This window comes from Plecotus auritus (genome assembly GCF_963455305.1).
Source record: "Plecotus auritus genome assembly, chromosome: 5".
NCBI lineage: Eukaryota > Metazoa > Chordata > Mammalia > Chiroptera > Vespertilionidae > Plecotus > Plecotus auritus.
In genome coordinates this window covers 180,027,994-180,055,011 of record NC_137776.1, presented here as the reverse complement: position 1 = coordinate 180,055,011, position 27,018 = coordinate 180,027,994, and the positions used below count along the sequence as shown (strand labels likewise).

At 57.9% G+C, this 27,018-nt stretch overlaps 2 protein-coding genes across 3 annotated transcripts in view; one reads left to right on the top strand and one right to left on the bottom strand.

Moving 5' to 3' along the window:
• Positions 1-20,107, top strand: part of NIBAN2 (niban apoptosis regulator 2) — a 49,807-nt gene extending 29,700 nt beyond the window's left edge. The window contains exons 2-14 of the mRNA XM_080667884.1: positions 345-475; positions 4,523-4,651; positions 6,405-6,510; positions 7,958-8,125; positions 13,055-13,170; positions 13,744-13,848; positions 13,925-14,087; positions 15,098-15,285; positions 16,092-16,247; positions 16,741-16,857; positions 17,078-17,185; positions 17,339-17,450; positions 17,945-20,107. Coding sequence (XP_080524010.1) covers positions 345-475; positions 4,523-4,651; positions 6,405-6,510; positions 7,958-8,125; positions 13,055-13,170; positions 13,744-13,848; positions 13,925-14,087; positions 15,098-15,285; positions 16,092-16,247; positions 16,741-16,857; positions 17,078-17,185; positions 17,339-17,450; positions 17,945-18,588 — 2,243 coding nt within the window. The 3' untranslated portion in view covers positions 18,589-20,107. The remainder of the gene's footprint in view (positions 1-344; positions 476-4,522; positions 4,652-6,404; positions 6,511-7,957; positions 8,126-13,054; positions 13,171-13,743; positions 13,849-13,924; positions 14,088-15,097; positions 15,286-16,091; positions 16,248-16,740; positions 16,858-17,077; positions 17,186-17,338; positions 17,451-17,944) is intronic.
• Positions 20,108-21,631: 1,524 nt separating this feature from the next.
• The window catches only part of LRSAM1 (leucine rich repeat and sterile alpha motif containing 1), a 36,439-nt gene continuing 31,052 nt past the window's right edge, over positions 21,632-27,018 (bottom strand). Inside the window, exons 24-25 of one of the 2 annotated variants that reach the window (XM_080667191.1) lie at positions 25,045-25,190; positions 21,632-22,418 (exon numbers count right to left, since the gene is read on the bottom strand). In XM_080667191.1, the coding sequence (XP_080523317.1) occupies positions 22,293-22,418; positions 25,045-25,190 (272 nt within the window). In that variant the 3' untranslated portion in view covers positions 21,632-22,292. The remainder of the gene's footprint in view (positions 22,419-25,044; positions 25,191-27,018) is intronic. The other variant, XM_080667190.1, reaches the window with a different exon arrangement.

Here is a 27,018-nt window from a genome sequence, read left to right as displayed (position 1 = left end):
CCAAAGGCCGTCCCGTTTCCAGCATCCCAGCCCCGGTCACGTCTGGTCTGACGGGGAACCCGGATTGTGGGTTCTGGCTGCATTTGTTCGACGACCACAGAGGCTGAGGTCGTCTCTGGCTTCCTTGCCCTTTCTCTGTCTCAGGTCATTGCCCATTTCCCTGCCCGGAGGTGCCCCCAGGTGTGTGCAGGAAATGCTCGCTTCTGCCCAGAAACGCACCGCCAGTGAAAGCAAACAATTTTACAAGCAGGAATGTGGGCGTGTGGACGTCCCTCCCTGGGACAGAGTCACTGCGTGCAAGTAACTGTGATGACCTCATGTTTCTGTTGGTCCTTCCCTTCCAGAGAAAACTGGCAAGATCCTGACGGAGTTCCTTCGCTATTATGAGGACCAGTATGGTGTCGCCCTCTTCAACAGCATGCGCCATGAGATCGAGGCCACCGGGGGGCCGCAGGCCCAGCTGCTCTCGCGGAAGGTGAGAGGCCCCAAGCCGATGTGGACCTGGTGGGGCTCTGACATCGCTCACCGTGTGGTCTCAAGCAAGTGGCTGCTTCTCTGGGCCTCAGCTGCCCATGGTTGCCACCCGGCTTCTGAATAGGCAGATGACCTGGAGGTGGGGTCCAGGCCCCTTTATCACTGTGGGTGACTCCCCCAGCTCTGCCCCTCCTGCACAGACAGGCCTGGGTTCCAGCCAGATCCTTCTCTGACGACCTCACTTCCTGGATCCTCAGTTTACGCCTCTGTAAAAGGGGATCAGCACACCTCCTGCACAGGATGCTGTAAGGGTTAAAGATTCGAGTCAGCGGGTGCCTGGAGCAGGGACGGTGTTTGGTGGCGATGGCTGTTGTCATCACCGAATCCCGTTAGTAGGAGGGTTACGTTTGTCCAGGATGTGATTGTCCAGCGAGGGACTGGAAGCTCCTTTGGAGGTGCTGGGGCCACTGTCATAGAGGAGGGATGGAGACTGGAACCCCGGGGTCTGGTAGGAAAGAACTCGGGAGGATCTGGGTTCAAATTCTCTTGGTTCAACCCCCAAGGTTCAGTCTTTTCATCTGACAAGTGGGTTCCTCCTGCACAGGGCTGTGGTGAGGATTCAGAGAGGATAAATGTGTGTGTTTGGGGGCAGGTGGGATTATTAAGGGGGTGTGAGTCCTGACCTGCTGGGTGACCTCAGACATGGGGCTTCACCTTATTGAGCCTCGGTTTGTCTGTCTGTGAAATGGCATTCAGACAGAGGAGTCATGGGCCAGAGGACTCAGGGCAGCTTCGTGGAGGGGTGGGATTTCATGGGGCTTAGGCATGGATACAGGCATTGGGGGTGGGGGTTGCTTTGGGGGCAAGGGAGGCAGCAGAGCAGACAGAAAAGGTTTGGAAGGCCTGACACCGGGATTTTTATTTTATTTCATCCCACTCCCCAATCTCCCCAAACGAGGGACTGAAACATGTGCCCATCTACCCTGAAGCCAGGGGTAGGAGCTGGTGTCACTAGCCTGGCTTTCAGGATTCATGACTCTCTGGCGTCTCTCAGCTGGAGGAACAGCTGGAGGCATTAGCTCAGGGGCTGGGGGAGCTGCTGAGATTACCTTGAGAGAGACCGGCAGGTCCCTTGCCCGGGACACACCGATTGTGTCAGGTCAGATGCTGGGGCCATGCTGCCCTGGCTGGCCCCGAAGTCACTGGCAAACACTCCAGGAGACAGACAATCAACAGCTGCTTACACAGGCAAGTGGGTGCCACCACAGGGTGAACCCAGACAGTGGGGCCTGGCCTCTCAGCTGAGGACCTGATGGGAAAAAGAATATCAGGCAGTGGCACCTGCAGAGGCCCAGAGCTGAGCCTTTAGGTGGCTTGCCCAGGATGGTGGAGGCAGGACTCTGAGCCAGGTTCCAGTTCCTCGCTTAGGGCTCTTTCTGCCTCATTGCCCAGCGCTGGAGGTGGAGGGGAGGTCAGGACCGTGTGTCAGAGCATCACATGTGCCTTTGACTTTGGAACCAGCCAAGGCTGTTCTCCTGGTGTCATGGCAACCTCCGACCTTCTGACGACGAGGGCAGAGGGACCTGGGGGTCTGGCAGGGGCACACCTGGGTGACGGGAAAGGAGACAGGTGAGCTACTTCGCGTGGGCAGAGCTGGAATGGCCCCCTATTTGGAAAGAAATGTCCCGGGGATCCAGGTCCCAATAACCAAAGACAGAAGTGGGGGCTGGCTGACAGCACAAGCTTTCACTCTGTGGGAGAAGTGCCCTCAGCACTCACAGGGGGCAGATTCATTGCAGGAAAACAGAATTAACACGGAAGCAAGAAGAGAAAAGGAATCATCCACAATCCCTGGGAAGCAGGGAGACGTGGTCCCATTTTGTCACTCAGGAAATTGGCCATCACAGCGTTAAGTTGTGATAGTAATGTTACAGTAATAGAAATAACGATATTAGTGTTAAGTCGTGATAGTAATGTTACAGTAATAGAAATAACGATATTAATCGTCGTTGGCATCATCATCACATTGTTCTTATAAGAAACAATAATAAACTAATAATAAAATAGGAATAGGAATAATAAAAACAGAAGTGATAAAATAGCGGCAGGTGTTTTTAGGGGGCATGGTTCGTCCAGCTGTGGACGCTGAGGCGTGGAGAGGTCCCGTGGCGTGTGCAGGCTGCCCTGGCGTGGGCGGTGGAGCTGGGACTGGAACTGGGGCTGCTGGAAAGGGTCTGTGCACTGACCAGTCAGCACCCCCGGAAGAGTCCCACCGTGGTATTGGAGAGCTTTGCAGAATCCAAAATATTTTGCCTGGGCAGTCGGTTCTGTTTCATTTCCTGCAGACCTTCCAATGGAAACACGACGCTGCCATTTGAAAGTCTTAAAAATAAAACCCAAACCCACAACCAACCACCCATTCTTGGCTGCCCAGGATCTGGGGGTGGACTTGAGGGGTGAGGGTGGGGGCGCGGACGGGTTGCTGAGCCCCAACTGCCACAGCCTCCCACTGCCCCTGAGTCCTGGCTCCTGTCCTGAGCGGAGGCCTGGGGCCTGCAAGGTCTCAGCAGGGTGTCAGGAGGGCTCTCTCAGCTCTCTTTCTAGAAGTCCTGGGGTTTGGGAGGTGGGATGAGAGTGGGCCCTGGTCTAAATATAGCCCACTGACCAGCAGCCTGCGACCTGGGCAAAGCCCGTGTGTGGGGTGGTGGGTAGGGGGAATCTTTTTCTTTTCCTGTAAATATTTTTATCCCTGGGTAGGAAGCAGTCCTCAGGGTCCTATTGTTTAAGTACAATGGGCCCTCATTTTCTAAGAGTGTTTTGGCATTTCCCCTTGAAGAGTAGCAGGGAGGCTGCTGGGAAGAGGGGGCTGGTGTGAAGAGCGGTGTGAAGAACGGGGCCTGGGGGCGGCTTGGGAGGGGCCCCTCGCACCGGGCTGCAGCTGCAGGGCCGCCAGAGGCAGAGCCAGGAAGCCAGGGGGCCAGGCACCATTAAATAACTCTGGTCCATGTTTTTTCTGCAAAAGGCACCATATTCGTAGAAGAGGTAGAAGCCGCCCAGAAAGCGTGGAGCCCTCGGCTCTCCGAGCTCCTCCCCGCCAGGAGTGAGTCTGCTTCCTGTGTCTCCTTTCCCGAAACTTCTGGGCGAAACTTCCGAGTGCTGATCTGCTCTGGAAGCACTCTCTCACGGGGGCCACCCCTCCTCCTCCCCAAAGAAGTCAGCCTTGGAGCTGGGAGATTGACGCAGACTGAGTAATCCCAACAGTGTCACGTGTGTATTGTGAGCTGGGCGCAGACCCGCCAGGTGCCAGCAGGTGCAGGCTGGCCTGTGTGACCTGCACACGTCACCTCAGAGTCCGAGATGAAGTCAGTGCTGTCACTATCCCATTTTACAGAAGAGGAAGCTGAGGCTCAGAGAGGTGATGTGACAGGCCTGAGGTCACTCTGGGTCAGAGGCAGAGTGGAAGGTAGGGCTTTGCAGGCAGGTTTGGGCGTTTCTGCCGCTCCCACTGGTCACCAGGATGCCGGTCAGACGTCGAGCCCTCCAGACTGGGGTCCCCTGCACTCCCACCCAGATTCATGGAGGCCATCCCATCAGCTTTCGGCTGGTGAGGCTCCCTGGAGCCACCTTGGCCAAGTGTTTGTTGCCTCGAGGAGAAACTGAGGCCCAGAGTTGGGAAGAGAGTTGCCCAGGCACCGGGGCCTTTGCCAGCCTGGCCGTGGGCATGCCCCCTCCGCTGAGTGACCGCACTGCAGAGGAAGCCCCAGACCCATCCTGCGGTGGCTGTGTCTGCTAGGGCCAGGACGGCGCGGGGTCCTGCCTCGGTTCTGAACTGTGGTGTGTGGCCTGGGTTCAAGTCCTGGCATCACCATTGCTCCTCCTGGACCCCTCCTTGCCCTGAGCCTCACTTTCCTCATTTGCCAGGCGGGCTAGACGCAGCCCTGCCTCGGAGGCCTTCACGGGTGAGCGCGAAGGCACCCAGGCCCGCTGTCACCTTGTCAGAGGACCCACGGCCTCATCCGCCTCACCCCCGCCCTCTTCCCTCCCACAGGTGCCGCTGGATGAACGCATCATCTTCTCGGGGAACCTCTTCCAGTACCAGGAGGACAACAAGAAGTGGAGGAACCGCTTCAGCCTCGTGCCCCATAACTATGGGCTGGTCCTCTACGAGAACAAAGTGGTGAGGCCCCCATTTCCTCTGCCCGGTGCCCGGTGCCCTCACGGAGCCCCCAGCTCCTCCTCCAATCCCAGCCAGGACTTCTTCCCCCTTCTCCTTGGCCCCTCTCCTCCCCAGCTGTCCTCCTTCATGCAAGCCCCCTACTCCTAAATCTGAGACTCCAGACCTCCACCCTCACCTGCCCCCCAGCATCCCCCGTCCCGTCACCAGGGCCAAAGCAGAACCTCAGCCTCCCCCCACCCCCACCACCACTTTTCCCACCTCCCCATAGGGTCCCCTCTAACTTTCATCCATCCAGGCATCCAGCTCTGGATACCCCAGAACTGGCTCAGTAGCTCCTGCGCATCCCTCCGTATCTCTCTCACGTTCTTCCAAAACCCCATTTCCAGGGCCTCCTCCAACTCAGCTGCCTCCACCTCAGCCTGGGCTTCCTGCCACTCAGCCCCTCTGACCCCTCCCATCCCTGCTCTGCAGCAGCCTCTCCCTGAGTGGTGGTCTTATCTTTTCCTTCCTGGTTATCCCCTCGCATCTCCCTGCCCTGCAGCGGGAGGGATGTGTCCTGCTCTCTGCCTTGGGCCCTGTGGAAGCCCCACCTGGCTGAGCCACAGACCCCATTTCTTCTACCAGACATGTCTCCAGAGTAGCCAGGACAGGCTGGAGCCCTGTGCAGGGCAAAGCAGTGTTAAAGTGACGGGTCAGGAGCAACCTGTTGCCGCAGGGCAGTGGTTCACAAATTGATAGAATTCCGTCAGAATGACATGGAAGGCTTGTTAAAAAAACAGGTTGCCGGTCCTGCCCCCGTTTGATCCAGGCCTGGAATCTCTCTCAATGTGCATTTCTAACCAGTTCTTAAGTCTGGACCACACTTGGCCCATAACCAGTGCCCCCCCACCTGCCCCCGCCTCGCCTCCCAGGTTTGAGCTACTCTCAAGAAATGTGCTGCGTACTGACACCTAGTGGCAGGGCGCAGCATGGCAGCCCTGCTGTATGAGCTACTTACTGCAGCAGAACCACTTTTCTCCCCGCTGGGAAAGGAAGCAGTGCCCAGACCGGACTCCCCCACAGGAGACTTGTGTGGTGCTCAGAAGCCAGGGCTTGGTGGACAGTTCAGGAAAATGGTCAGACACCCTGGGCTCTGGAGGCTGACAGTCCAGGTTCATGTCCTAGGTCCCCACTTACCAGCTGTGTGAACTTGTGGCTAATGATGGCGCCCACCTGTTGCATTGTGCAAATCTGTGAAACGAAGCATGCAGTGCCCGGAGCACAGTGCCTGGTAGGCAGTGAACACTGGCTGGTGGTACCTGCTGGTAGTAGAGGCGGCAGTAGCAGTAATGATAATAACCTCAGCGTGCTCACTGTCCGCTGTGCCAGGCTCTGTGCGAATCTTTTTATGTGGGTGATCTACTCAGTGAGGTGGGGGTCATTATTATCCTGGCTTTATGGATGAAGACCCCGAAGCATCGGAGGTGGAGCAACCTTATCTTCAGCATCACACAGACGGCACTCGGTGGTGCCAGGATTTGAGCCCAGAGCCTGGGTTCAGGTCACTGTGCCATGTTGACCCTCGTCACCAAGTTGGTTAGACTCCGCTTCCTCTTCCCTGTGTGTCTCTTCCTCCTCCCGTTCTTCCTTCCCCTCTTCTCCTCCCGCCTTGGGCAGCAGCACTGAGGAGGGTCCTGGAGTCAGAGCTGGAGGTGGGATTGGCTTGGGCATTACCTGTAATTCTCAGGGACCATCTCTCTTGCCTTCTCCTCAGGCCTATGAGCGGCAGGTGCCACCCCGAGCTGTCATCAACAGTGCAGGCTACAAAATCCTCACCTCCGTGGACCAGTACCTGGAGCTGGTTGGCAATTCCTTACCAGGTAAAGGAGCACCCATCCCAGGCCGAAATGCCCTGCACAGGCCCAGGGATTTGGCCCAGGGATTTGGCAGCCCTGATCCCGGAGCTCCAGGCTCCACATATGCAGAAAGACCAGCTGGGCCTGGAGCTGCGGGCAGATGCCCGGCATGAACTGAGCCCCAAGGGAGGAGGCCTGAGGCCACGCAGTGAATCCAGGCTGGACCTGTGGGGGCCCCACCCGAGTCCCCTGCTTCCTGAAGCTTATGATCACAGCTGTGCACGGGGGACCTCACTGTCTCTCCTTCCTCTTCCCTGAGTCCTTGAGAGACTCCCGGGAGAAGATGATCGGGGTGACTCTGCTTTGTAAACTGCTGAGTCAATACTGCATTTTCGAGGAGTTATTCTCCGAGTCCTATGCACCCCACCTTGTCACAGACCCGCAGAAGCCTTACAGGGGCCCACCTGCCTCTCAGGTGATCCCAGGGAACTAAAGAGGGGAGGATGCTGGCCTGGGGGGCAGCATGGGCCCCTACCCCTACATGGGACTTGGGACTACGCGCCCCGTGGCTGAGAGCTTAGCTGGAGTTAGCATTCCTGGATCCCAAGCCGCACTCTGGTTTTGTTTTTGCTGAGTCTTTTTGGGCAACACAGCACTGAGAGGCCTGACCTTGGGGTACTGTGTGGACCCCAGGAGGTCTGTGTGTGCCGAGCCCAGCACAGGGACACAGAGCCAGGGCACAAAGAAGAACCGTCATTGTTCTATTATTAACAACAGTGGCGAGGTCACAGCCCAGGACCACTTATCTCACTGGATCTCAAATATCCATGCAGACAAAATAAAGAGAGAAAAATGCCTTTTTATTTTTCTATCCCCCAACCCCAGGCCGCCCTTCCCCCTTGGACATTTAAACCACACTTTGGCCTGCATAGCTAACATTTGAAGGGAAACCCAAGAAGGTAATGCTCGGCCTTTGAACCCGAGGGCTCTGACCCTGTGTTATCTGTGCCTCCCACAAGGAGCTCAGACCTTCCCCAAGAGGGGGTGGATGCGCTGCATCACCAGCTCTAAGAAATGGGTCTAAACCAGCCGTGGGCAAACTACGGCCCGCGGGCTGGATCTGGCCCGTTCGGCTGTTCTATCCGGCCCGCGGAGCCGAAAGAGCGGAGGGTTCTCTTGCTCTCCCCTCCGCTCCTTTGCTTTGAATTTATATTAGTTCACACAAACACTCCATCCATGCTTTTGTTCCGGCCCTCTGGTCCAGTTTAAGAACCCATTGTGGCCCTCGAGTCAAAAAGTTTGCCCACCCCTGGGACTCTAAACAGATGCCGGGGCCTTTTAGCCACGCTGTGGAGGACGCAGCAAGAAAGGACGCTGCCTCCCCAGGACAGGCCAACCCGCTCTGGGCTCGAGTTGACCCTCAGCATGGAACTTGCAGAGGGCAGCTGCTCAGAGGACACTGTTTACACAGGGGTCACATCAAAATCAGGCACTGCCCCCATCCTGAAGTGCCCCACGCAGTTCCCTCTCATCCTCTGGCACCCTTCTGCACGTCACTACTACTTCTGCATGATGACGGAGGCGGAGCAGGAGAAGTGGCAGGCTGTGCTGCAGGACTGCATCCGGCACTGCAACAATGGTGAGTGGGGGTGAGGGGCAGCACCTGGGTTAGATGTTGAATGGTGACACCTACTGGCTGAGTGTGTTATGGCACCCCTGCTCTATGAGCTATGCTCTTTACCTTCCCGGCTTGTAAGAAACCACTGTGTTGCTACCTTTAACCTCCTTCCTTTTTTTTTTTTGGCCTTTCTTCTCTATCTCTCTCTCTCTCAACCTTCTTCCTTGATGAAAACAATTCTGTGCTGCCCTGATCAGGTGGCTCAGTTCGTTGGAGCGTCGTCCTGTACACCAAAAGGTTTCAGGTTCGATTCCCAGTCAGGACACATACCTAGGTTGTGGGTTTGATCCCCAGTCGGGGCACGTACAGGAGGCAACTGATCTATGTTGATCTCACATTGATATCTCACTCTCTCTCTTCCTCTCTCGATCTCTACCTCCCTTCCTCGCTCTCTAAAATCAATAAACATATATCATCCAGGTAGGCTTAAAAAACCCAAAACAAACAAACAAACAAACAATTCTGTGTTGTTCAGAAAAAAATCTGAACTTGCTCTCAGAGGGGCGTGATTGTTCTGCCCTTGGACCCAGGATCACAGAATCACAATCCGGATTCTGCCATCTTCTAGCAACGTGACCTTAGGAGACTGACTTACCCCTGGGAGCCTCTGAAAATAGGGATAGAATCCCTCCCGTGCCTGAGGTTAGTGAGGATTCACAATGAGAACCCACTCACTGCTTGTAAAAAGTTGTTTTTGTTACATCATTTTTTCCCTTACACGGACCCTAGGTGTCCTGGGAAGTCTCCCTCCTCCCTCAGGGCCTCAGTGTCCTCGTCTGTGAAGTGCCGAGGCCTCTTTCAGCTCACCCACTCCTTCAGCAAACAGTTTTGTGTCTGGGTGCTAAGGCTGCATCCAGGGAGGAAGATGTGCTCCCAGCACCCGGGCGGGGAAGACAGATGTGAAACAGATGAGAACACCAGGGGTGATGAATCAGTCACAGCTGTGCTGGGTGCTGGGGAGGGAGTTCCCGGGGAGCCTTGAGGGTGTGAGTGTACTGGGGAGAGAGGGGGTGCTGATGCAGTGTGTGGGGAGCTCTGTGAGGAGGTGATGGTTCAGCTGAGACCTGAAGGATGAATTGAGCCTCAGCAGAGGGAGGAGAGTTCCAGACAGAGGCAGCTGCTGCGTAAGGGGAGGCCCAGAGGGGAAGCAGTTCAGAGGAGCCCTGAATTGGGGACAGGGTGACCTGAAATGGGGTGGCCGGGGACACTGTGGTCGGGAGAGCCTGCGGAATTGGATCAAAAAGGCTGTGATTGTCTTGAGGGGACGGTGGGGCCCTGAGGAACAACCCTGTCCTGGTCCCGAACTGCCTTCCTAGTGACCTGGCTTTGGGGCATCAGAGGGAGGCACTGTGCCTGCCCCGCCCACCCTGCGGCCCGGCCCGCCCCGCCTTGGACTGGGCTCCACACAGAGGTGGACAGGCGGTGTGGCACCCACGCCTGGAGGCGGCCGTCCTGGTGCCTGGGCTCACCCCACTTGTCCTGTAAACTCTCCAGAGCCGCCTCTGCTGTCTGGAATCTGCCAGGCCAACCCCTGCCACCGGCCAGGCCCTGCCGCCCACAATGGGCCTCCTGTTCCCAGGTCCCCCGGGGCTGTGGGGCCAGGACTGGGTGGAGGCCATCTGGGCTCTGGCTGCCGGGCCTGGGCACCCTCCCTGCTCCTTACTCCTTCCCTCCCTCCCCCTCTAAGTTTCTAAGGCTAATGGCTGACGTGCAGGGTGACCCCAGGCCCAGTGGGACCCCCTTTGCACAGTGTGGGGTTCAGGTAGAGTGCTTGGCCCAGGCCTGGTACGTAGTGAGTGCTCAGCTGGGAGGCGAGGGCAGCCCAGGGGTGTCTGTGCCTGGGAAGGAGGGCGGCCGGCCGGGCTTGGGGAGGGGGAAGGGGTCCTACTGCGGGAAGGTGGGGCAGAGCTGCCAGGCTGGTGTAGGCTAGCCTTTCCTCCACCCCAGGACTGTGGGAAAGGGCTCTGCTTCCTTTAGCTCGGAGGCGGGGCCTGGAATTTGTGGAGCCTGGAATTGCTCACTGCTCCAGGGCTGCCAGGAAGTGGGGGGTGCAGGGGTGAGTGGGGAAGGAGACCAAGCTGGGTGGGAGCCAGCTCATCGCAGCCTCCCTGTGGCCCCCCCCCCCGCCCCCCTCACATCCTGCATTCTTGGAGCAGTTGGGGGTGGCAAGAGGCAGCTGGGGCACTGAGCAGAGCCCTTGGGGTGGGCCTGGGTGCAGAGGTCAAGGCCTCTTCCTGTCTGCTGCCCAGGACAGGAATGCAGTTTCCTTTCTCAGCCTGACCCTGAGGACCCCACAGGCAGGAAGTCTCCAGGTCTGGCTGGAGTCGGGGAGTCTTGGGTCTGACCCCTGATGCTGTGTGTTCTTGAGCCGGTTAACGGCCTCTCTGAGCCTCTCCTCTCACTGGGGAAAGAGGGGCTGAGAACCGCCCTTCCTCACCTCACGGGATTAGAGGAAGGGAGGCGGGCGAGGTTTTGAGGCCTCAGCCCAAGGTCAGTGTCTTAGTTGGCTCCGGTGGCCTGGGTGGCTTAAACAGTAGAAATTCATTTTCTCACAGTGCTGGAGGCTGGAAGTCCCAGATCAAGGTGTCAGGGTGTCAGCAGGTTTGTTTTGTTCTGAGGCCTCTCCCTTGACTGCAGAGGCTGCCGTATCCCGTGTCTTCACACGGTCCTTCTGTGTGCGAACCTTTTCTGAGTCAAAATTTCCCGTTTTTGTAAGGACACCAGTTAGACTGGGTTAGGGCCCAGGCTGATGACTCATTTTACCTTCATTACCTCTTTTAAGTCCCTATCTCCCAATACAGTCACGTTCTGAAGTGCTGGGAGGTAGGGCTTCAACATAAAAATTTGTGGGGGGACACACACAAGTCAGCCCCTAGCAGCCAGGCTCATGGGAGTGGCTCAGGAGGAGTGGCCCTCACTTTTGTAAACTCGAGCTCGGTACTCGGCTTGCAGACCAGAGACGTCCGGGGGGTCTGGCTGGCCAGAGCCGGGCCCGGAACACTGGCAGCCTCCTTCCCGTGGCCCCAGCCTCGGCCTCACCTTCCTACTGCCTGCAGGGTGCCTCCTCCTGGCACGCTGACTTGTCTGTGGAATAAAAATGCCCTGACGTGGGAGAGGCTGCATATAACGCAGAGCCCGCAGCATCTTTAGGCAAAACCTGGTCTCTGGGAGACCTTGCTCCCCCAAGAGCTCGAGGGGGTTGCTCTCCTGGCCCAGGTGAGCAGCACCCACCCTGGGGCTCTGCATGATGCTCTGGCAGAACACCCCTGCTGTGCCTCAGTTACTGCTTCTCCCGTCAGGTCCCTAAAGCGCAGGGGTGAAGCTTGCCCCGCCCCCGTGCCAGTCCAGGGAGCTGCCCCTGCAGGGCTGAGGGCTGGGCCTCAGTTTCCCCACCGCTGAGCTCCCTCCCAGCTCCGACAGGCCGTGATTCCTGCGGTCAGCCACATGTGTGGGGGAGGAGCCCTCCGCACGCCAGAGAGGGGCTTTTTCTCTGTGGGTGACTCAGCCTGTAGTCATCGCCGCGGAGCCGGGCACGAGCTGTGTTTCCCTTCCCTCGGCTCCAGGACGCAGCGGTCGGAGGCATGTGGCCAGGGTGGCTCTGCGCTGTTTAACCACGCTCTTCCCCAAGTCCGATTTTGCAACTTCCTGCAGCTGACGTCCCCAGCACCCAGTCTGCAGGTTCACCGCCAGCACGGGGGAGGCGGACAAACTCATCCGGCCCACCACCACCACCAGTAACAAAAATAGAGAAATGGTATTTGTGGCATTTTCTAGTCAGCCCTGGACACTCAGCGCGACCGAGGCAGACCAGGCCTGCCCACGGCAGCGGGAGCGGGCCCTCGCCACAGTTACGAGTCAGGTGCCACGCACCCCGAGCTGGGCTTGCGCTGTGGCCCGGGAGCCTCCCGGAAGATGTGTGAGGCCAGGCTGGGTCATGGTTGTCAGTGTTCAGAAGGGGAAACTGAGGCCCTCAGGGTTCAGTGACCTGGAACCAGGCTTGGCAGTCCAGGTCCCACGGGCACATGGTGAGTCACAGTCATTCACCGACTGTCTGTGGCTGCTTCCGTGCGTGCATGTGGCAGAGAGCATCTGCCTGCAAAGCTGAGAACACTTACTGTCGGGTCCTGGCAGGGAGCGTGCAGAGCCCTGGTGTCGGGACTAGGGGAGGGCAGGGGCAGGATGGGAATCGGGATCTCGGGGCGGCCTCTCCTGGGAGGATCAGGTGGCACCTAGTCCTGGCTCTGCCATCCCTGCCCTTGACCGTGGCAGGGGCCTGACAACTGAGAAGTAGGTAGATGACAGTGCCCATGTCTTGGGGTGGTTGGGAGGACTTAAGAAGATAAGGAGGGTGTGAAGGAGGGCTGCCTTGCTGCTGTCGGGGGTGGGTTATTATCCCGGTCGCTGCCTCTGCCACTATTCCTGCTCAGTTATAACAAAGGCGGCGGGGGTTGCAGGTGGGGTGTGCGTGTGTGTGTGCACTCCTATGTGTATGTGTGTAGGGTGTATGTGTGTGTGCGTGTGCGTGTAAGGTGTGTGTGTGCACTCCTGTGTGTGTGTAGGGTGTATGTGTGTGCACTCCTGCGTGTGCGTGTAAGGTGTGTGTGCACTCCTGTGTGTGAGTGTGTAGGGTGTATGTGTGTGCACTCCTGTGCATGTAAGGTGTGTGCGCACTTCTGTGTGTGTGTGCACTCCTGTGTGTGTGTGTAAGGTGTGTGTGCACTCCTGTGTGCGTGTGCGTGTGCGTATAAGGTGTGTGTGTGTGCACTCCTGTGTGTGCGTGTAAGGTGTGTGTGTGCACTCCTGTGTGTGTGTGGGGCGGGGTTGGCTGTCAGTCACTTGGTCTTGGTGGAGCCGTTGGGCCAACCTCCTCTCCTTCCCTCTCCTGGGCAGGGATCCCTGAAGACTCCAAAGTGGAGGGCCCGGCGTTCACGGATGCCATCCGCATGTACCGCCAGTCGAAGGAGCTGTACGGCACCTGGGAGATGCTGTGTGGGAACGAGGTGCAGGTGAGCTGGGGCGGGGGGAGATGCAGAAGTTACCCAGGGCCTAGAGGGCTGGTTGGGCACAGAGATGGGGCTCAGGGCGCTGCAGGCTTGGACAGAGACAACTCAGATTGGGATAGGCGGAGGCCCAAGTTAGCCAGGCAGATGGAGATACTTGCTGTTTTGTCCAGTCATTTCCTGGGCACCTGCCCTGGCCCAGGGGCCCAGATGCCACTGTGAACAAGGGGGACACAGCCCCGGACCTCATGGAACTCTCTGTCTAGCGGGAGAACCAGACAAATAAATACACACACTTCCATGCGCAGCCACGGGGGAGGGGTGGTAGTCCTGACGGGAAGGCGGCATGTGCAAAGGCCCTGAGGGTGTGACCCTGGAGCCTGAGGATCCTGCAAGACACCAAGCAGAGAAGCTGAGGCCTGGGGGAGGGGTACTCAGGAGAGAGGGCACTGGACACCTGGAGCAAAGGGCCAAATTCCAAGGAGGTCGGGCCTGCGTGGCCAGGCTTGATGGCACATGGAGAGGGGCAGCCTGGCCATGTTCCAGCCCCTGACCTGCACGGCTGTGCTCCGGTCCTAGATCCTGAGCAACCTGGTGATGGAGGAACTGGGCCCTGAGCTGAAGGCGGAGCTCGCCCCGCGGCTGAAGGGGAAACCACAGGAGCGACAGCGGCAGTGGATCCAGGTGGGTGGCGGGGGCTGGGGGCCGGAAGCTGCCCAGCACCCTCAGCCCAGTGCTGACCCCGCATCTGTGCCCACAGATCTCAGACGCCGTGTACCGCATCGTATACGAGCAGGCCAAAGCGCACTTTGAGGCGGTGCTGTCCAAGCTGCTGCTGGCCCGGCCGGCCATGGAGGCCGTCATCCGCACCGACATGGACCAGATCATCACCTCCAAGGAGCACCTGGCCAGCAAGATCCGAGGTGGGCAGGCCTCCCGCTGTGATGGTCTTCCTCAGACCGACCTGCTGGGACCACCGGCCCCAGGAGCCAGGCGGCCCCCCCGTCTGTGTCATGGGTCCATCTGCATTTCACAGCAACGACTTGATTCACTGATTGCTTAAAAAATGGAAACCAAAGCTGAGCCATTGCTTTTCCAAGCTATTTCCAGACACCCAGACCCTGAAGGTCTAAATGCTGTCAAGGAGGCTGAGCCTTCGGCCCATCTTCGGGCGATCACAGCTTCTCACCACGTGCCGTTTTCAGACCTCGGCTTAGCACGGTGATGATTCACTTTCACCAAGTCTAGCATTTCTGTCAGTTTATGCTCCTTTCTGTCCCCCCAGATGGGATCCTTTCACTCCCTTGTCACCATAACAACACGGCCCGAGAGTCCTTCTTTCCTGGCTGTGTTCACTGGGCGTGGACAGGCCGCCGAGAGCTGCCGCTTATTCTGTGGAACCAGCGCTAGCTGGGCAGAGGGGAGGGAGGGGCGTCAGAGCCCCAGGGTGACAATGCCTGGGCAGGGTGTCCCGGAGATGGTCCCTGCCACAGGGTCACGCGGAGGCAGGCCACGCGGAGGCAGGCCCCACCATTCCTGAGCAGGGTCGGGCTCAGCCTTTGCAAAACCCAGAGGCTCAGGAATCTACTGAAATATGTTTCTTTCTTTTTTTAAACAAATGAGCAAGAGCCAAAGGTGTTCTCTCCTGCCTCTAGCTAGAGAAACACGGCCAGCACCTGTAGGCCGCCGTCCTCTCCGTTTCTTGCATCGCCGCTTCAGAAATATCAGGGGCCCTCTCAGAGCCCCCCGTCAAGTTGGCTCTGTCCCTGTGTGTCTCTCCTGTCTCTAGAGTCACTGTTTGTTGCTGCTGTCCCCTTTGGTTTTTTAAAAAAAACACAAACAAAACCCAACAGCCTATTTCTAGCCTCGGGGTCTGGGAGGGCTGGGAGCTGCTCCCCGGGGGCCTCAGCTCACCAGCTCCCTCTGGGCGCAGCCTTCATCCTCCCCAAGGCGGAGATCTGTGTGCGGAACCACGTGCAGCCCTACATCGCCTCCATCCTGGAGGCCCTCATGGTGCCCACCAGCCAGGGCTTCACCGAGGTGCGGGACGTCTTCTTCAAGGAGGTCACCGACATGAACCTGAACGTCATCAACGAGGGCGGGATTGACAAGCTGGGCGAGGTGAGGCCTTCGCTGTGACCCGGGTGGGCCCCTCCGGGCCCCTCCCCTGCCGCATAACCTGTGGACGGGGTCTGAGGGGCCGAGTACACCAGGCTGAAGCTGTTGGGGGCTGGCATTAGAGGAAAGGGGGAACCCACCCCCCTGCCACCAGCCTTTGTAAGCCAAGTGGGTTGTAAAATAGCAAAGACCAGAGAAGGGAGGGAGGGAAGGAGGAAAAGACGGGAGAGGGGAGGAGAGGAGGAAGGAAAGGCAAGCTGCAGAGAGAGGCGTGTGATTGTCAAGGTAGAAGTACGTACGGTGAGCCATTCATGTGCCCCGCACACAGACGGCCCAGCTCTCCCTGTTCCTCAGTTATCTGGTTCTTGGGGTGAACGTCCTTCCAGACCCCATTTTGAGTACTCAGCTGCCTGGAGCCCAGGTGGCTGTCAGGTGAAGAGAGAGATCCTATCTTAGCCTCCACTCTGTACCTTAAATTGGAGAGTCTACAGACAGCATAACCATGGAGTCCGAGAACCAGAAAGAACTTAGAGGTCAGGAGAAAGCATCTGACTTTGAGGCTGAGGAACCCGAGGCTCAGAGAGGCCGAGTGCCCTGGCCCAGGTCACCCAGCGTCCAGAAGGGAACAGGACCCAGCTCCCAGCTCCCAGCCCCCAGCCTGTGCTGCTGGACCCCGTTCCTCCGGCTTCCGATCCCCAGCCCCAGGGCCTCGGCTCCGAGGGCCAGGCAAGGTATGGGTCTGGGGGGTGCCTGCCACGCAGGTGACCCCAGCTCAGGTCCCGCCTCCCTGCCTCCCTGCCTCCCTATAGTACATGGAGAAGCTGTCCCAGCTGGCGTATCACCCCCTCAAGATGCAGAGCTGCTACGAGAAGATGGAGCCGCTGCGGCTCGATGGGCTGCAGCAGCGTTTCGACGTGTCCAGCACATCCGTGTTCAAGCAGCGAGCTCAGATCCACATGCGTGAGGTGGGCCAGAGACTGCTCCCTGCACATCCCTCAGCCCTCTCCCTCCCACAGCCCCATCTCCTGGGAGAGTCTCCCATCCCCGGCCCCACCCTCCTCTCGTGCGCCCTGCAGCCACGCCCAGCCCTGCGTGCTCTCCGGCTCAGGTCTGTGTGTTTGGAACACCTGTCACTCTGTTCACCTGGCTAATTAGAACTCATCTTTCAGGTCTCAGCTTAGAAACCCTTCCCTCCATGAAGCCCTCCTTACTCCCTAAGCCCTTCCTATAGGGCCCAGAACCTGTTTCCTGTTTCCTTGAGGCAGGGACTGCCCGTGCCCAGCTCTGTGCCAGCACACGGTGGACACAGTAACGCTGTGAGGGCGCGAGTGCAGTGAGTGAGCGCACACGCCAGCCGCTCCTCCGGCTAGCTGGGGACAGCTGACTGAAGGCCCCCTCGGAGGCACGCAGCGGTCACTTGGGGCCTGTGGTCACTCAGGGCCTTCATGTGTCCCACAGCAAATGGACAACGCTGTGTACACCTTCGAGACCCTCCTGCACCAGGAGTTGGGGAAGGGGCCCACCAAGGAGGAGCTGTGCAAGTCCATCCAGCGGATCCTGGAGCGGGTGCTGAAGGTGAGTGGTTCTGCCCCCGGCCCTGGACCTGTCCTAAGTGTGGTCGAGCCCTGAGTCCAGTCCCTGGGCTGGCACCAAGATTGCTGCCCCTCTGGGAGGCACCACCCACGCTCTGGTACAAATGAGGACGCTGAGGCTGAGGCCAGACCACCAGCCTTCCATCCTCCTGCCAGGGCCAGGGGTCCCACTGGCTCAGAGCCCCCCTTCTCTCTCCCGGCAGAAATACGACTATGACAGCAGCTCTGTGCGGAAGCGCTTCTTCCGGGAGGCGCTGCTGCAGATCACGATCCCGTTCCTGCTCAAGAAGCTGGCCCCCACCTGCAAGTCGGTGAGCAGCCCCGGCCCCCCTCAGCCCCTCGCCACAGCCCCTTCCTGGTCCTGGGAGCTGGAGCCAGCCTGACCGGGTCGGGTGGAATCCGCAGACCCTCTGCCTCCAGGCCCTGACTGCCCCCCTCTGCCCCTTGCCCGCCTCACCTTGTAGGAGCTGCCCCGGTTCCAGGAGCTGATCTTCGAGGACTTTGCCAGGTTTATCCTGGTGGAGAACACGTACGAGGAGGTGGTGTTGCAGACGGTCATGAAGGACATCCTGCAGGGTGCGTGCCAGCCCCCAGGGGGGCCGCTGAGAGCTGGGAGCGGAGGCGGGGGGGGGGGGGGCATCCCCACCTCTGCTGTGTTGGGTGGGATTCTTATTGCCAGGAGGGTGACGGAGGAGGCCGCCCAGAGGCCTTTCTCGTGGGGTCAGTGAGCTGCAAAGACTATCATGAGGTGTCGGCCTGTGGGCCGGGTAGGCCCACTGTTAGCTGTGCAGCCACAGGAGGGGGGCGTCCAGTCTCTGTGCCTTCGTTTCGTGGCGTGTCAGATGAGTGACAGGGTGACATGGTGGTTGCCAGCTTGGGCTCTGGGTTAGGGTCATGGCTCCTCCTTCCTAGCAGTGAGGCCTGGAATGAGTCACGTCCCAGTGACAGCACCCCACAGGCTGTGGGGAGGCCTCTGGGGGGTGATGCTGGTCGCATCTGGGCACCGTGGAGGTGGGGGTGGCTGTGGTCCCCGTGGCAAATGTGCTGATGCCGCCCGTTCGGCCCTGCAGCCGTGAAGGAGGCCGCCGTGCAGAGGAAGCACAACCTGTACCGGGACAGCGTGGTCCTGCACAACAGCGACCCCAACCTGCACCTGCTGGCCGAGGGCTCGCCCATCAACTGGGGTGAGGAGTATGGTGGCAGTGATGGTGGCAGTGATGGTGGCAGTAGGGGCAGTGGCAGCCCCAGCCCCGGTGTCCAGGAAGCAGCCACCATCTCGGAAAAGCGACGGCGTGCCAAGCAGGTGGTGTCCGTGGTCCAGGACGAAGAGGCAGGGCTGCCCTTCGAGGTTGGCCGTGAGCCACTATCACCTGCGTCCCCGGACAGTGTCACTGAGGTCCGTGACCTGCTGGCCCAGGATCTTGGGGCTGAGAGCCCCCCGCCGGCCTGCCCCCTGCTCAATGGGGCCCCCTTGCCCGCGATCCCTGTGCCCTCATCACCTTCGCCCTCCTCACCACCTGCAGCCTCCTCACCACCTGCAGCCTCCTCCCCGCGGGCCTCGCCCCTCCAGCAGCTCCCACCTGGAAAGGCTGTGGACCTTGAGCCTCCAAAGCCCAATGACCAGGAGACCGGGGAGCAGGAGTCCAGCCCCGGTGGCCGGCCCCCCATCCACACCACCACCGAGGACAGCGCAGGGGTGCAGACTGAGTTCTAGGCTGGTCGCCCCCAAGCTTCTGTTGGACACGGCACACAGGCCCCTCCCTCTGAGGCACTGGCAAGCTTGGCTCCTGGGATTTGGATTTGTGCCTCCGGGTGGGGGTGGGGCAGGGCTGGTGCGGCTCCTCGGCTGAGCAGGGACAGGCCCACCTGAAGTCACTTTATTGGGTTTGTCATACTTTGTTGCTGTTTTCTCTTCTGTGGGGTGATCTCGGCTTTCCTGCTTGGCTAGGGGTTGAGCAAAGCTGAGGGGTCTGGGGAGCATCAGGTGGCCCCAGTTCTCTCGGTCCTCCCTTCCTGCCTTTCCTCGTTGGCCCGTTTCCCTAAGGGGTCTTGCCATCCTTGCAAAGAGGGAGGTAAAGGCATTGTCTGCTGACTCAGAGCCTATGAATTTCCTCCCCCCTCATCAAGGGCTCATTGGAACCCGGAACATGGAGCGTCCAGGCCCGTCCCGGGGCCCCGCTCCCCTCTCTGCTCTTCCAGGCTGGGCCCAGAGGCCAGTTTTGGAGTGGACAGTGGCCTGGCTTTCCCCACCCCGGGTGAGGGGAAGTGCAAGGCGGGGTCTTCAGGCCAGAGCCAGGCTGGAGGGTGGGGGGAGGGGACATAGGCTGGGGCTGGAACGAGAAAGGCTTGGAATGTGCTGGTCTGGGGCAAGGAAGTGTCCGAGCAGGAAAGGGCAGGGAGGAATGAGCCATGCAAGCAGGAGGCCAGGGGGCAGAGGTTGCTGGAGGCCGGGCAGGCCTCGGGCCTTGGTCTCCGGGTTCCAGCCGCAGCGGGCTCCTGCCGCCTGCTTGCCTCCCGTCTTCAGGAGTCCCTGTGCCCCTGCCCGTGCCCGCCTGCTGGGCTGGGCCGAGGGAGGCGGCACTGCTCAGGGGCAGGGTTAGCAGATGTGGATTCTGTCTTCCGAGGGCCACCTCCAAGGTACGGCTGTCCACCGCGGGAGCTCGTAGGGCTCCTGAGGGTCACGGCTCCCGAGGCACCACTGGTCGCCGCTCTGAGGGCTTGGGGTCAGGCTGTGGCTTGGCCCTTGCTGCCTGAGTCCCCAAGTCACCTCAGCCTAAACATTCCAGGCCTGTTTTCAAATGTGAGTCACTTGGGGCCCAACTGTCCTCAGCCTCTTGTTCCTGGGGGTGAAGGTCAGGCTGAGGCAACGCCAGCCTGGCAGTCCCAGGCCCCGCCCCTGCTGCTTTGAGGAGAGGGTCGGCAGGGCAGACTGACTTCTTCAGGGTCCTCGGGGTGGGGCCCCCACCCAGTCCTGCGCCCTCCCTTGATCTGCTTTCTGGGGCCTGGGCCTTGGACCCCAGGATGGATGGCAGTGGTTGGTGCAGTGCCCCCACCCCGCAGCCCGAAGTTCAAACACCTCACTAAGCCTCTTCTACCAACACATTCCGTCTTAGGATGCCCTCCTCTAGTGCCTTCTTTTGGGGTGTTCCAATCATTCTTCCCAGACATTGTATTGAAAACATTAAGCGAACTGTTTAAGCTTCTACTAATCAATAAATGCTTTATTTAAAGCCAGTGGCCTCTGTGTGGTGCTGGCCGGAGCCTGCGGCGAGGCCTGTCCATGCGCCCCGGCTTTCTGGGCTCACCTGACTGAGGACCTCTAGGTCAGAGCTCTCACTCAGATCACCCTGTTTTACAGAAGAGGAAACTGAGGCTCAGAGGGAAGACAGAGCACACAGGTGACTGGCCTGCCTGCAGCTCAGCTTCCTCAGCTAGATCTGGGCAGGGTGGCCTTCCAGCAGTTTTAAGGCACTTGGCCGTGGGGCACCCACAGTGGGGCGGGCCTCCGGCTCATGCTGCATCCAAACAACGATGCCACGTTCGCAAGACTGTGGGCCTGCACCTTTCGGGACCAGAGCCCAGCAGCCGCTCCAGCATGCGGTGCCGTCATCACCACGTCAGCAATGTGTAAACTGAGGTTAAGGGGACCCCCCCCCCCCCACACACACAACTGGTGGGGACAGGTTGCCTCATCCATGGGTAAAAACGTGTTCCTCCTGGGTAGATGGCAGCGCCGCTGTGGCGGATGTTGGTTTCCTTGGTACCAGGCTGCCCACGGTGGCCAGTGGCTGAGGGCTCGTCCACGAGGGCGGGGGTGTGGAACAGCAGGGGCTGTGGGGCCACAGACTAGGGGTTCACCTCTGGCCTTGCGCTGTCCTCAGCAAGTCACTAACTACACCTCAGGCGCCTCGCCTGTAAGAGGGGAATCGCCAAAGTCCTTTCTCCCAGGGCTCTGCCCACCTCAGGCCTCAGCCTCCTGACCATGGGGAGTTCAGCAGGGTGAGTGGGGAGGGGGAGGGAGACATTGCGGGAAGAGGCCCCAGCTCCTGCCTGGAAAACGGGACTCACACAAGGAACCTTTGTCCATTTCAGCCCACAGGACTGATGGACGGTCCCAAGAGGTAGGGAAACTGAGGCCCAGGGCTCTTTCTGCCGCCCCAGGCCTGTCTCCTGCGTCCAGTTGGCTCTGGGCACTGCACCTGGGGTGACCATCGGTCTCCATCAGGGCCCCGTCATGTCCAGCACTGAGTGGATGGGAAACAGGATGGAAGGCGGCCAGGGTCAGTGGGGGACAGCTAGCGGCAGAGCCCCGGCACCCTGAGCCGGCTGCCTCCAGCCCAGAGAAAACTCTGCCTGTGGCTCAAAACCATTTGCCAGAAAAGGCACAATAGCATGCAACTCCACAGCCAGAACAAGGCGCACGCTCCTGGGACTGTGCAATGAACAGGCTGCACGCCCCCACACCCAGCACCGCCGTGTCCTAGCTGCAGGTCCTGGGCATTCAGCCCCTCACTCAGCCTGGGCTCCCTGGTCTGGGATAACGACAGCTTGGGCCTGACACAGCACAACCCGCTCCGGCGGACTCCTGCGCCCTTCTCTCTGAGCCGTGTCTCCACCCGTCACAGGGGTTTGCATAACTTCATGTTGGCGAATGACTCTGCCTCCTCCCTTTCCTTCTGACCAAGGTGCAGCCCTCCCTGACCCAACCCTCGTCCCTGGACTCTTCCCCTCCATCAGGACCCAGTGATGACTCCGAAGCAGCAGGCTGGAAGTGGGTTTATTGGCAGTCCTGTTTTGGGTCTGCAAAGCTCATTGCCTGCCCTTGAGCCGCATGGAGTGAGGTGGTGCAGATCTAGAGAGCAGAGGGGCCCAAGCGTTGGGGGGCAGCAGTGAGGGAGGCAAGAAGGGGCTGATGTCGCCTGTGGCGCAAGGCCTGCACTGAACACATTCCAGCCGATCGGACAGCCCATGGTGGCCTGTGGCCTCTCCTCCTCACATCAGGGCCCTCCTGGGTCCCACCACCCTGCTGCAGGGGACAGCACTGTCTATGTGCCCCTGACAAGAGCACCAAGGCTCCTGGAGGGACAGGGACCTGCCAGAGTCGGCCGGGAAGGGTGGAGCACACTGGCCAGGATACTCAGTCCTGTGCCCAGATGGGGCCACAGCTGCCTCTCCACACCCTCCCCATACCAGGAGGGCTCCCCTCTTCTCCCACAGTGTGCAGGTCATCAGCGAGGAACGTTCACTTCTGCCCGGCCGGCCCGCCTGCTTGGAGATCAAGGGTGGGGGGCGCCCTCCTGGGCTGTAGGGTAGGGCCCAGGACAGGGGCCTTACTGGTCTGGGTAGAGCAGGGGTGAGCTGGAGCCCTGGGCCTGCAGGTGTGGGTGTGGGCCGGAGGGCCAGGGGCCAGGCGGGCGCTCAGCTGCTGTGGTAGATCCGGAGGCGCTGGGCGATCTCCTGGCGGCACAGCGGGCAGGTGCGCAGTGGCTGGCAGCACTGCAGGCAGCAGCACACGTGGCCACAGTTGAGGAAGATCATCTGGGCCTGAGGAGAGAGCGGAGCGTGTGGGCTCTGCCACTGGTCGTCCTGACCCTCTCGACCATCCAGAAACACGCCACACAGCAGGTGAACGTCTAGACCTGCCCTCTGCTAGCAGTTCGGCACTCCTTCATATTTTGTTAAAAATCTATAAATGCCCGTGAGCCCCGCCCCTTCTTTCTAATAGGAAACTGGATTTCACGCTCCGATGTTTTACTACTTGCCTGCCGCCCTCTCTCAGGGTGACGGCCGTGGTGCCCTCTGGATCGAACCAGCCCTGGTGCTGGATGTGAAGGCTGCTCCCAATTTCTGTGTTTTTGTGTGCACTTGCCCAGCCCCCAGTCTAAAAGCAATCCCAACATTATGGCCTAGAAGCCACGTCTACGCTCTGCGTCAGCGTTTCCTCCTTTTAGGAATTGTTGACCATAAGGCAACAGTCAAGGTGTGCTCCCAACTCGTTCCAGGCTGCTCAGCTCAGCACTGTTTGTAATAATGAAATTGGAAGCCAACCTATGGGGCCCCAAAGCAGGAATTTGGTTAAATTTATAACCGACGAGTCCTTCCACATCATGCCTTCCCCGGGTGTGGTGAAGACCGAGGGAAATCAAATGATCTAACACAGCCGCCTTTTCTAAGTAGGATCGCACGGTGGAGGGAGGGTGAGTTTTAATTTTATATGCTGTGCTGTATATGGAACCATAAAAGACCCGCACAGCTACAGCAATCTTGGGAAAGAAGAATGAAGTAGGAGGGATCACAATACCAGATATCAAACTATACTACAAAGCCATTATAACCAAAACAGCCTGGTACTGGCACAAGAACAGGCATATAGACCAATGGATCAGAACAGAGACTCCAGAAATTGACCCACATTATTATGGCCAATTAATATTTGACAAAGGAGGCAAGAACATACAATGGAGCAAAGACAGTCTCTTCAACAAATGGTGCTGGGAAAACCAGACAGACACATGCAAAAAAGATGAAACTAAACCACCAACTTACACCATACACAAGAATAAACTCAAGATGGATGAAACACCTAAATGTAAGCCACGAAACCATAAAAATCTTAGAAGAGAACATAGACAGTAAAATCTCAGACATCTCACGTAGCGATATGTTTACAGATACATCTCCTAGGGCAAAGAAACGGAGGAGAAAATAAACAAACGGGACTACATAAAAATAAAAAGCTTCTGCACAGCTAAAGAAAGAAACCACTATCAAAATGAAAAGGGAACCCACTGTATGGGAGATCATATTCGCCAATGATATACCTGATAAGGGGTTAATATCCAAAATATATAAAGTACTCATACACTCAACAAAAGGAAGACAATCCAATTAAAAAATGGGCAGAAGACCTGAAGAGACATTTCTCCAAAGAGGACACACAAATGGCCAAGAGACATATGAAAAGATGCTCAAAGTCACAAACCATCAGAGAAATGCAAATGAAACCACAATGAGGTACCATCTCACACTGGTCAGAATGGCTATCATCAAAAAAATCAACAAACAACAAGTGCTGGCGGGATGTGGAGAAAAGGAACACTAGTGCACTGCTGGTGGGAATGCAGACGGTGCAGCCGCTGTGGAAAACAGTATGGAGTTTCCTAAGAAAACTAAAAATGGATCTTCTATTTGACCCAATGATCCCACTTCTGGGAATATAACCTAAAAACCCCAAAACACCAATCAGAAAGAATATATGTTCATAGCAGCATTATTTACAATAGTTAAGATTTGGAAACAGCCCAAGTGCCCATCCGTAGGATAAACGGATAAAAAAGCTGTGGGACAGTTACACTATGGAATACTATGAACTGTGAAAAAGATCTCTTACTCCTTGGGATCGCATGGAGGGACCTGGAAAATATTATGCTAAGTGACATAAGCCAAACTGAGAAAGACAAATATCACATGATCTCACTTATTTGTGGAATCTAATGAACAAAATGAATTGACCAACAAAATAAGACCCGAAGCATGGAGGCCTGGGACAGACTGACATATCTCAATGTGTAGCTGGGGAGACGGGAAGAGATAAACCAAAGAACTTAGGATACTTATATGCAGAGCCCATGGACACGGGCAATAGGGTGGTCAAAACACAGGGGGGTGGGGTGGGGGGATGGGTAATGGCTGGGAGGAGGAAGGGAAAGGGAGGAAAATGGGAGACATCCGTAATACTGCCAACAATAAAAAATATATTTAAAACCTTCTGGGGAAAAAATTTATATGCTGTGTTGTTTAATTTTTACAATGAGTGAATGTTGTAATGGTTTTTTTAAAAGACGGTTTTAAAATAGCCTCTTCAGAGAAAAGTGTGTTGTTGATATTTAACAACTTGAGAAATTTTCCTTAATGTGTTAGTTAAGTAGGGAAAACACCCTCTTTGGAAAAAAAAAAAAAAGTTCCAGAAAATGATGCTAGCATTGCTCATATCTGGGTCATGGGATCATGGGTCACTTTTCTTTCCTGTATTTTCCACAATTTCTGATGAGCACCAGATACTTTTATGACTAGAGAAAGTGTTTAGGAAGACTACCCCTGGAGAGGCGGGGACGGCCGCAGGCAGGGGGCCGGCTGGTGGGGGCACGGCCAGCTCCTGCTCCAAACTTACCTCCCGTTCCAGGCACACCACACATTCTGAGGTCTGCACCTCCAGCTCCGCGGGGGGCGCCGATGGCCTCGCAGACTCAGGAAGCTCCTCAGGGGCCGTGGGCTCCAGGGCCGCGAGGACCTCACCCGGGGGTGGTTTCAGCAGCTCTGTGGGGATCAGAGAAAGAGGTGAGCGGGGCCTCTCCCAATGACCCCAACCCCAAGGGGCTGCCCCTAGCCCTACCTGCCCCACGTGGACACTGAGGTGGAAGGTGAGGGTGCTCTGATCTCAGAATGGGGCGAGGGGGTGCGGATAGGGTGGGCACCTTACCACACACCCTCTTATTTCTCTTCTCTGAGTCTCCTGCCCCATCTGTAAAAGGGGAGTGCTGGGACACGGGTGGGGGGGCCACACACTGGCTAACTGGGGTCTCTTACCCCTAATGACCCCTGGACCTTTAAGGACCATCCTATAAGTAGGGCTCTGTCACTTTCAGAGATGAGACATGAGCTCAGAGAGGGGGAGCCACTTGCCCAAGGCCACAGCACCATCTGGTGGTGGAGTCGCAGCACATGAGCCCCTGGTTAGGGGCTCTGGGGTGGCGGAGCCTTGCCTTCCTCTCAGCTTCACCCAGTGGCCCGGGTGACAGAGGAGCAGGGACAGGAGTGAGAAGTCCCCATGGCTGCTCCCCGCAGCCCCTGGCAGGCCCCCAGCGTGCCCACTGCTCTCCCCTGCAGCCAGCCGCCAGCCCTGAAGCCAGACCTCAGAATGGGCCCTTCCAAATGCAGTCTTTCTGATGATCACCCAGTGGGCACCACCGACATCCCTGAGTCTGTCTTCAGCCCTCATCCCCACCCTGATCTCAGTTCCTATGTTTCACTGATTCTATGGTTTGACTTACAAATAGTGTTTTTTTATAATTGGAAAGAAATTCTGAAGATTTTTCAAAGGTTATTACAACTCTAGACACTCTAAGGGTATCAGGGTGCCCCAAGCCATCATGGTCAAGAGGCCCTTCTATACTTAATATAACACATATGGAGTCCTGGGAGCAATAAGAGAATTGGTAGGAAACTGCCCGACAATTTCCTGTCCCTTCCGGAGCTAAGAAGGAACCATCCCGCCACAGCCCCCCCCCCCTTCCTTGTGGGTGGGCACAGCCGAGGCATCACACGGCGGCAGGGACATCCTGAGATGGGGATTACTCCGAGCAGGGAGCAGCTCCTGCTGGCTCTGGGGGTGAAGGGAGATGGTGAGAGGTTTGGGATGCGGGAGGGGCTCGGGGTGAAAGGTCCCTGCAACTCCTGCTCCAGGGAGGTGTGTCTGCTAGGGTGTCACCTTTGTTTCAACCCCATCAGGTGGGCACTGCTGTTATCCTAACATGTTTGCCAATGTTAGGGCGACCCCAAGTCCTGATGCCAAACTCTTCCTGACCTCCACTCCGAGTGTGATGGAGCCACGCAGGGAGACAAACATCTGGAGGGGGCTATTCTGCACAATACTTGATGCTAAAGGGCTGAAGTTTAATGACTTTTTTTAGGTAGAGTCAGTCCCTGGTGTAAAACTGGCTGGAAAACTGGCATCTGCAGATGGCACAGCCCTGCCATCAGCCCTGACACCTGGGGACCCAGCCAGGCAGCCTGAGCTCCTGCCTCACCCCTTCAGTGTGGTCTGGCACCTCCAGTTTAGCCTCTGTCCCAAACAGATCGTGCCCAAGGCTGGCCCTCCCGTGGGCTTGCCCAGCCTGGCAGCCTGCCCTCTCCTTCATTCTTGTTCTAGGCCCCAGGCCTCCTTCCGCTTGTCAAGGCCCCTCGGCCTTTCCTGAGGGGCAGCAAAGCCCAGTGGTTCGGCCGTTTGCCGGCTGTGTGAGGTTAGAGACGAGTTAACCTCTCCGCCTGTTTCCTCTCCTCACCCCTCAACTGAGGGTAACAATACCCACCTGATGGGGTTGAAACAGGTGACACCCATGGTACACGTGATATGGCTGGCAACTGC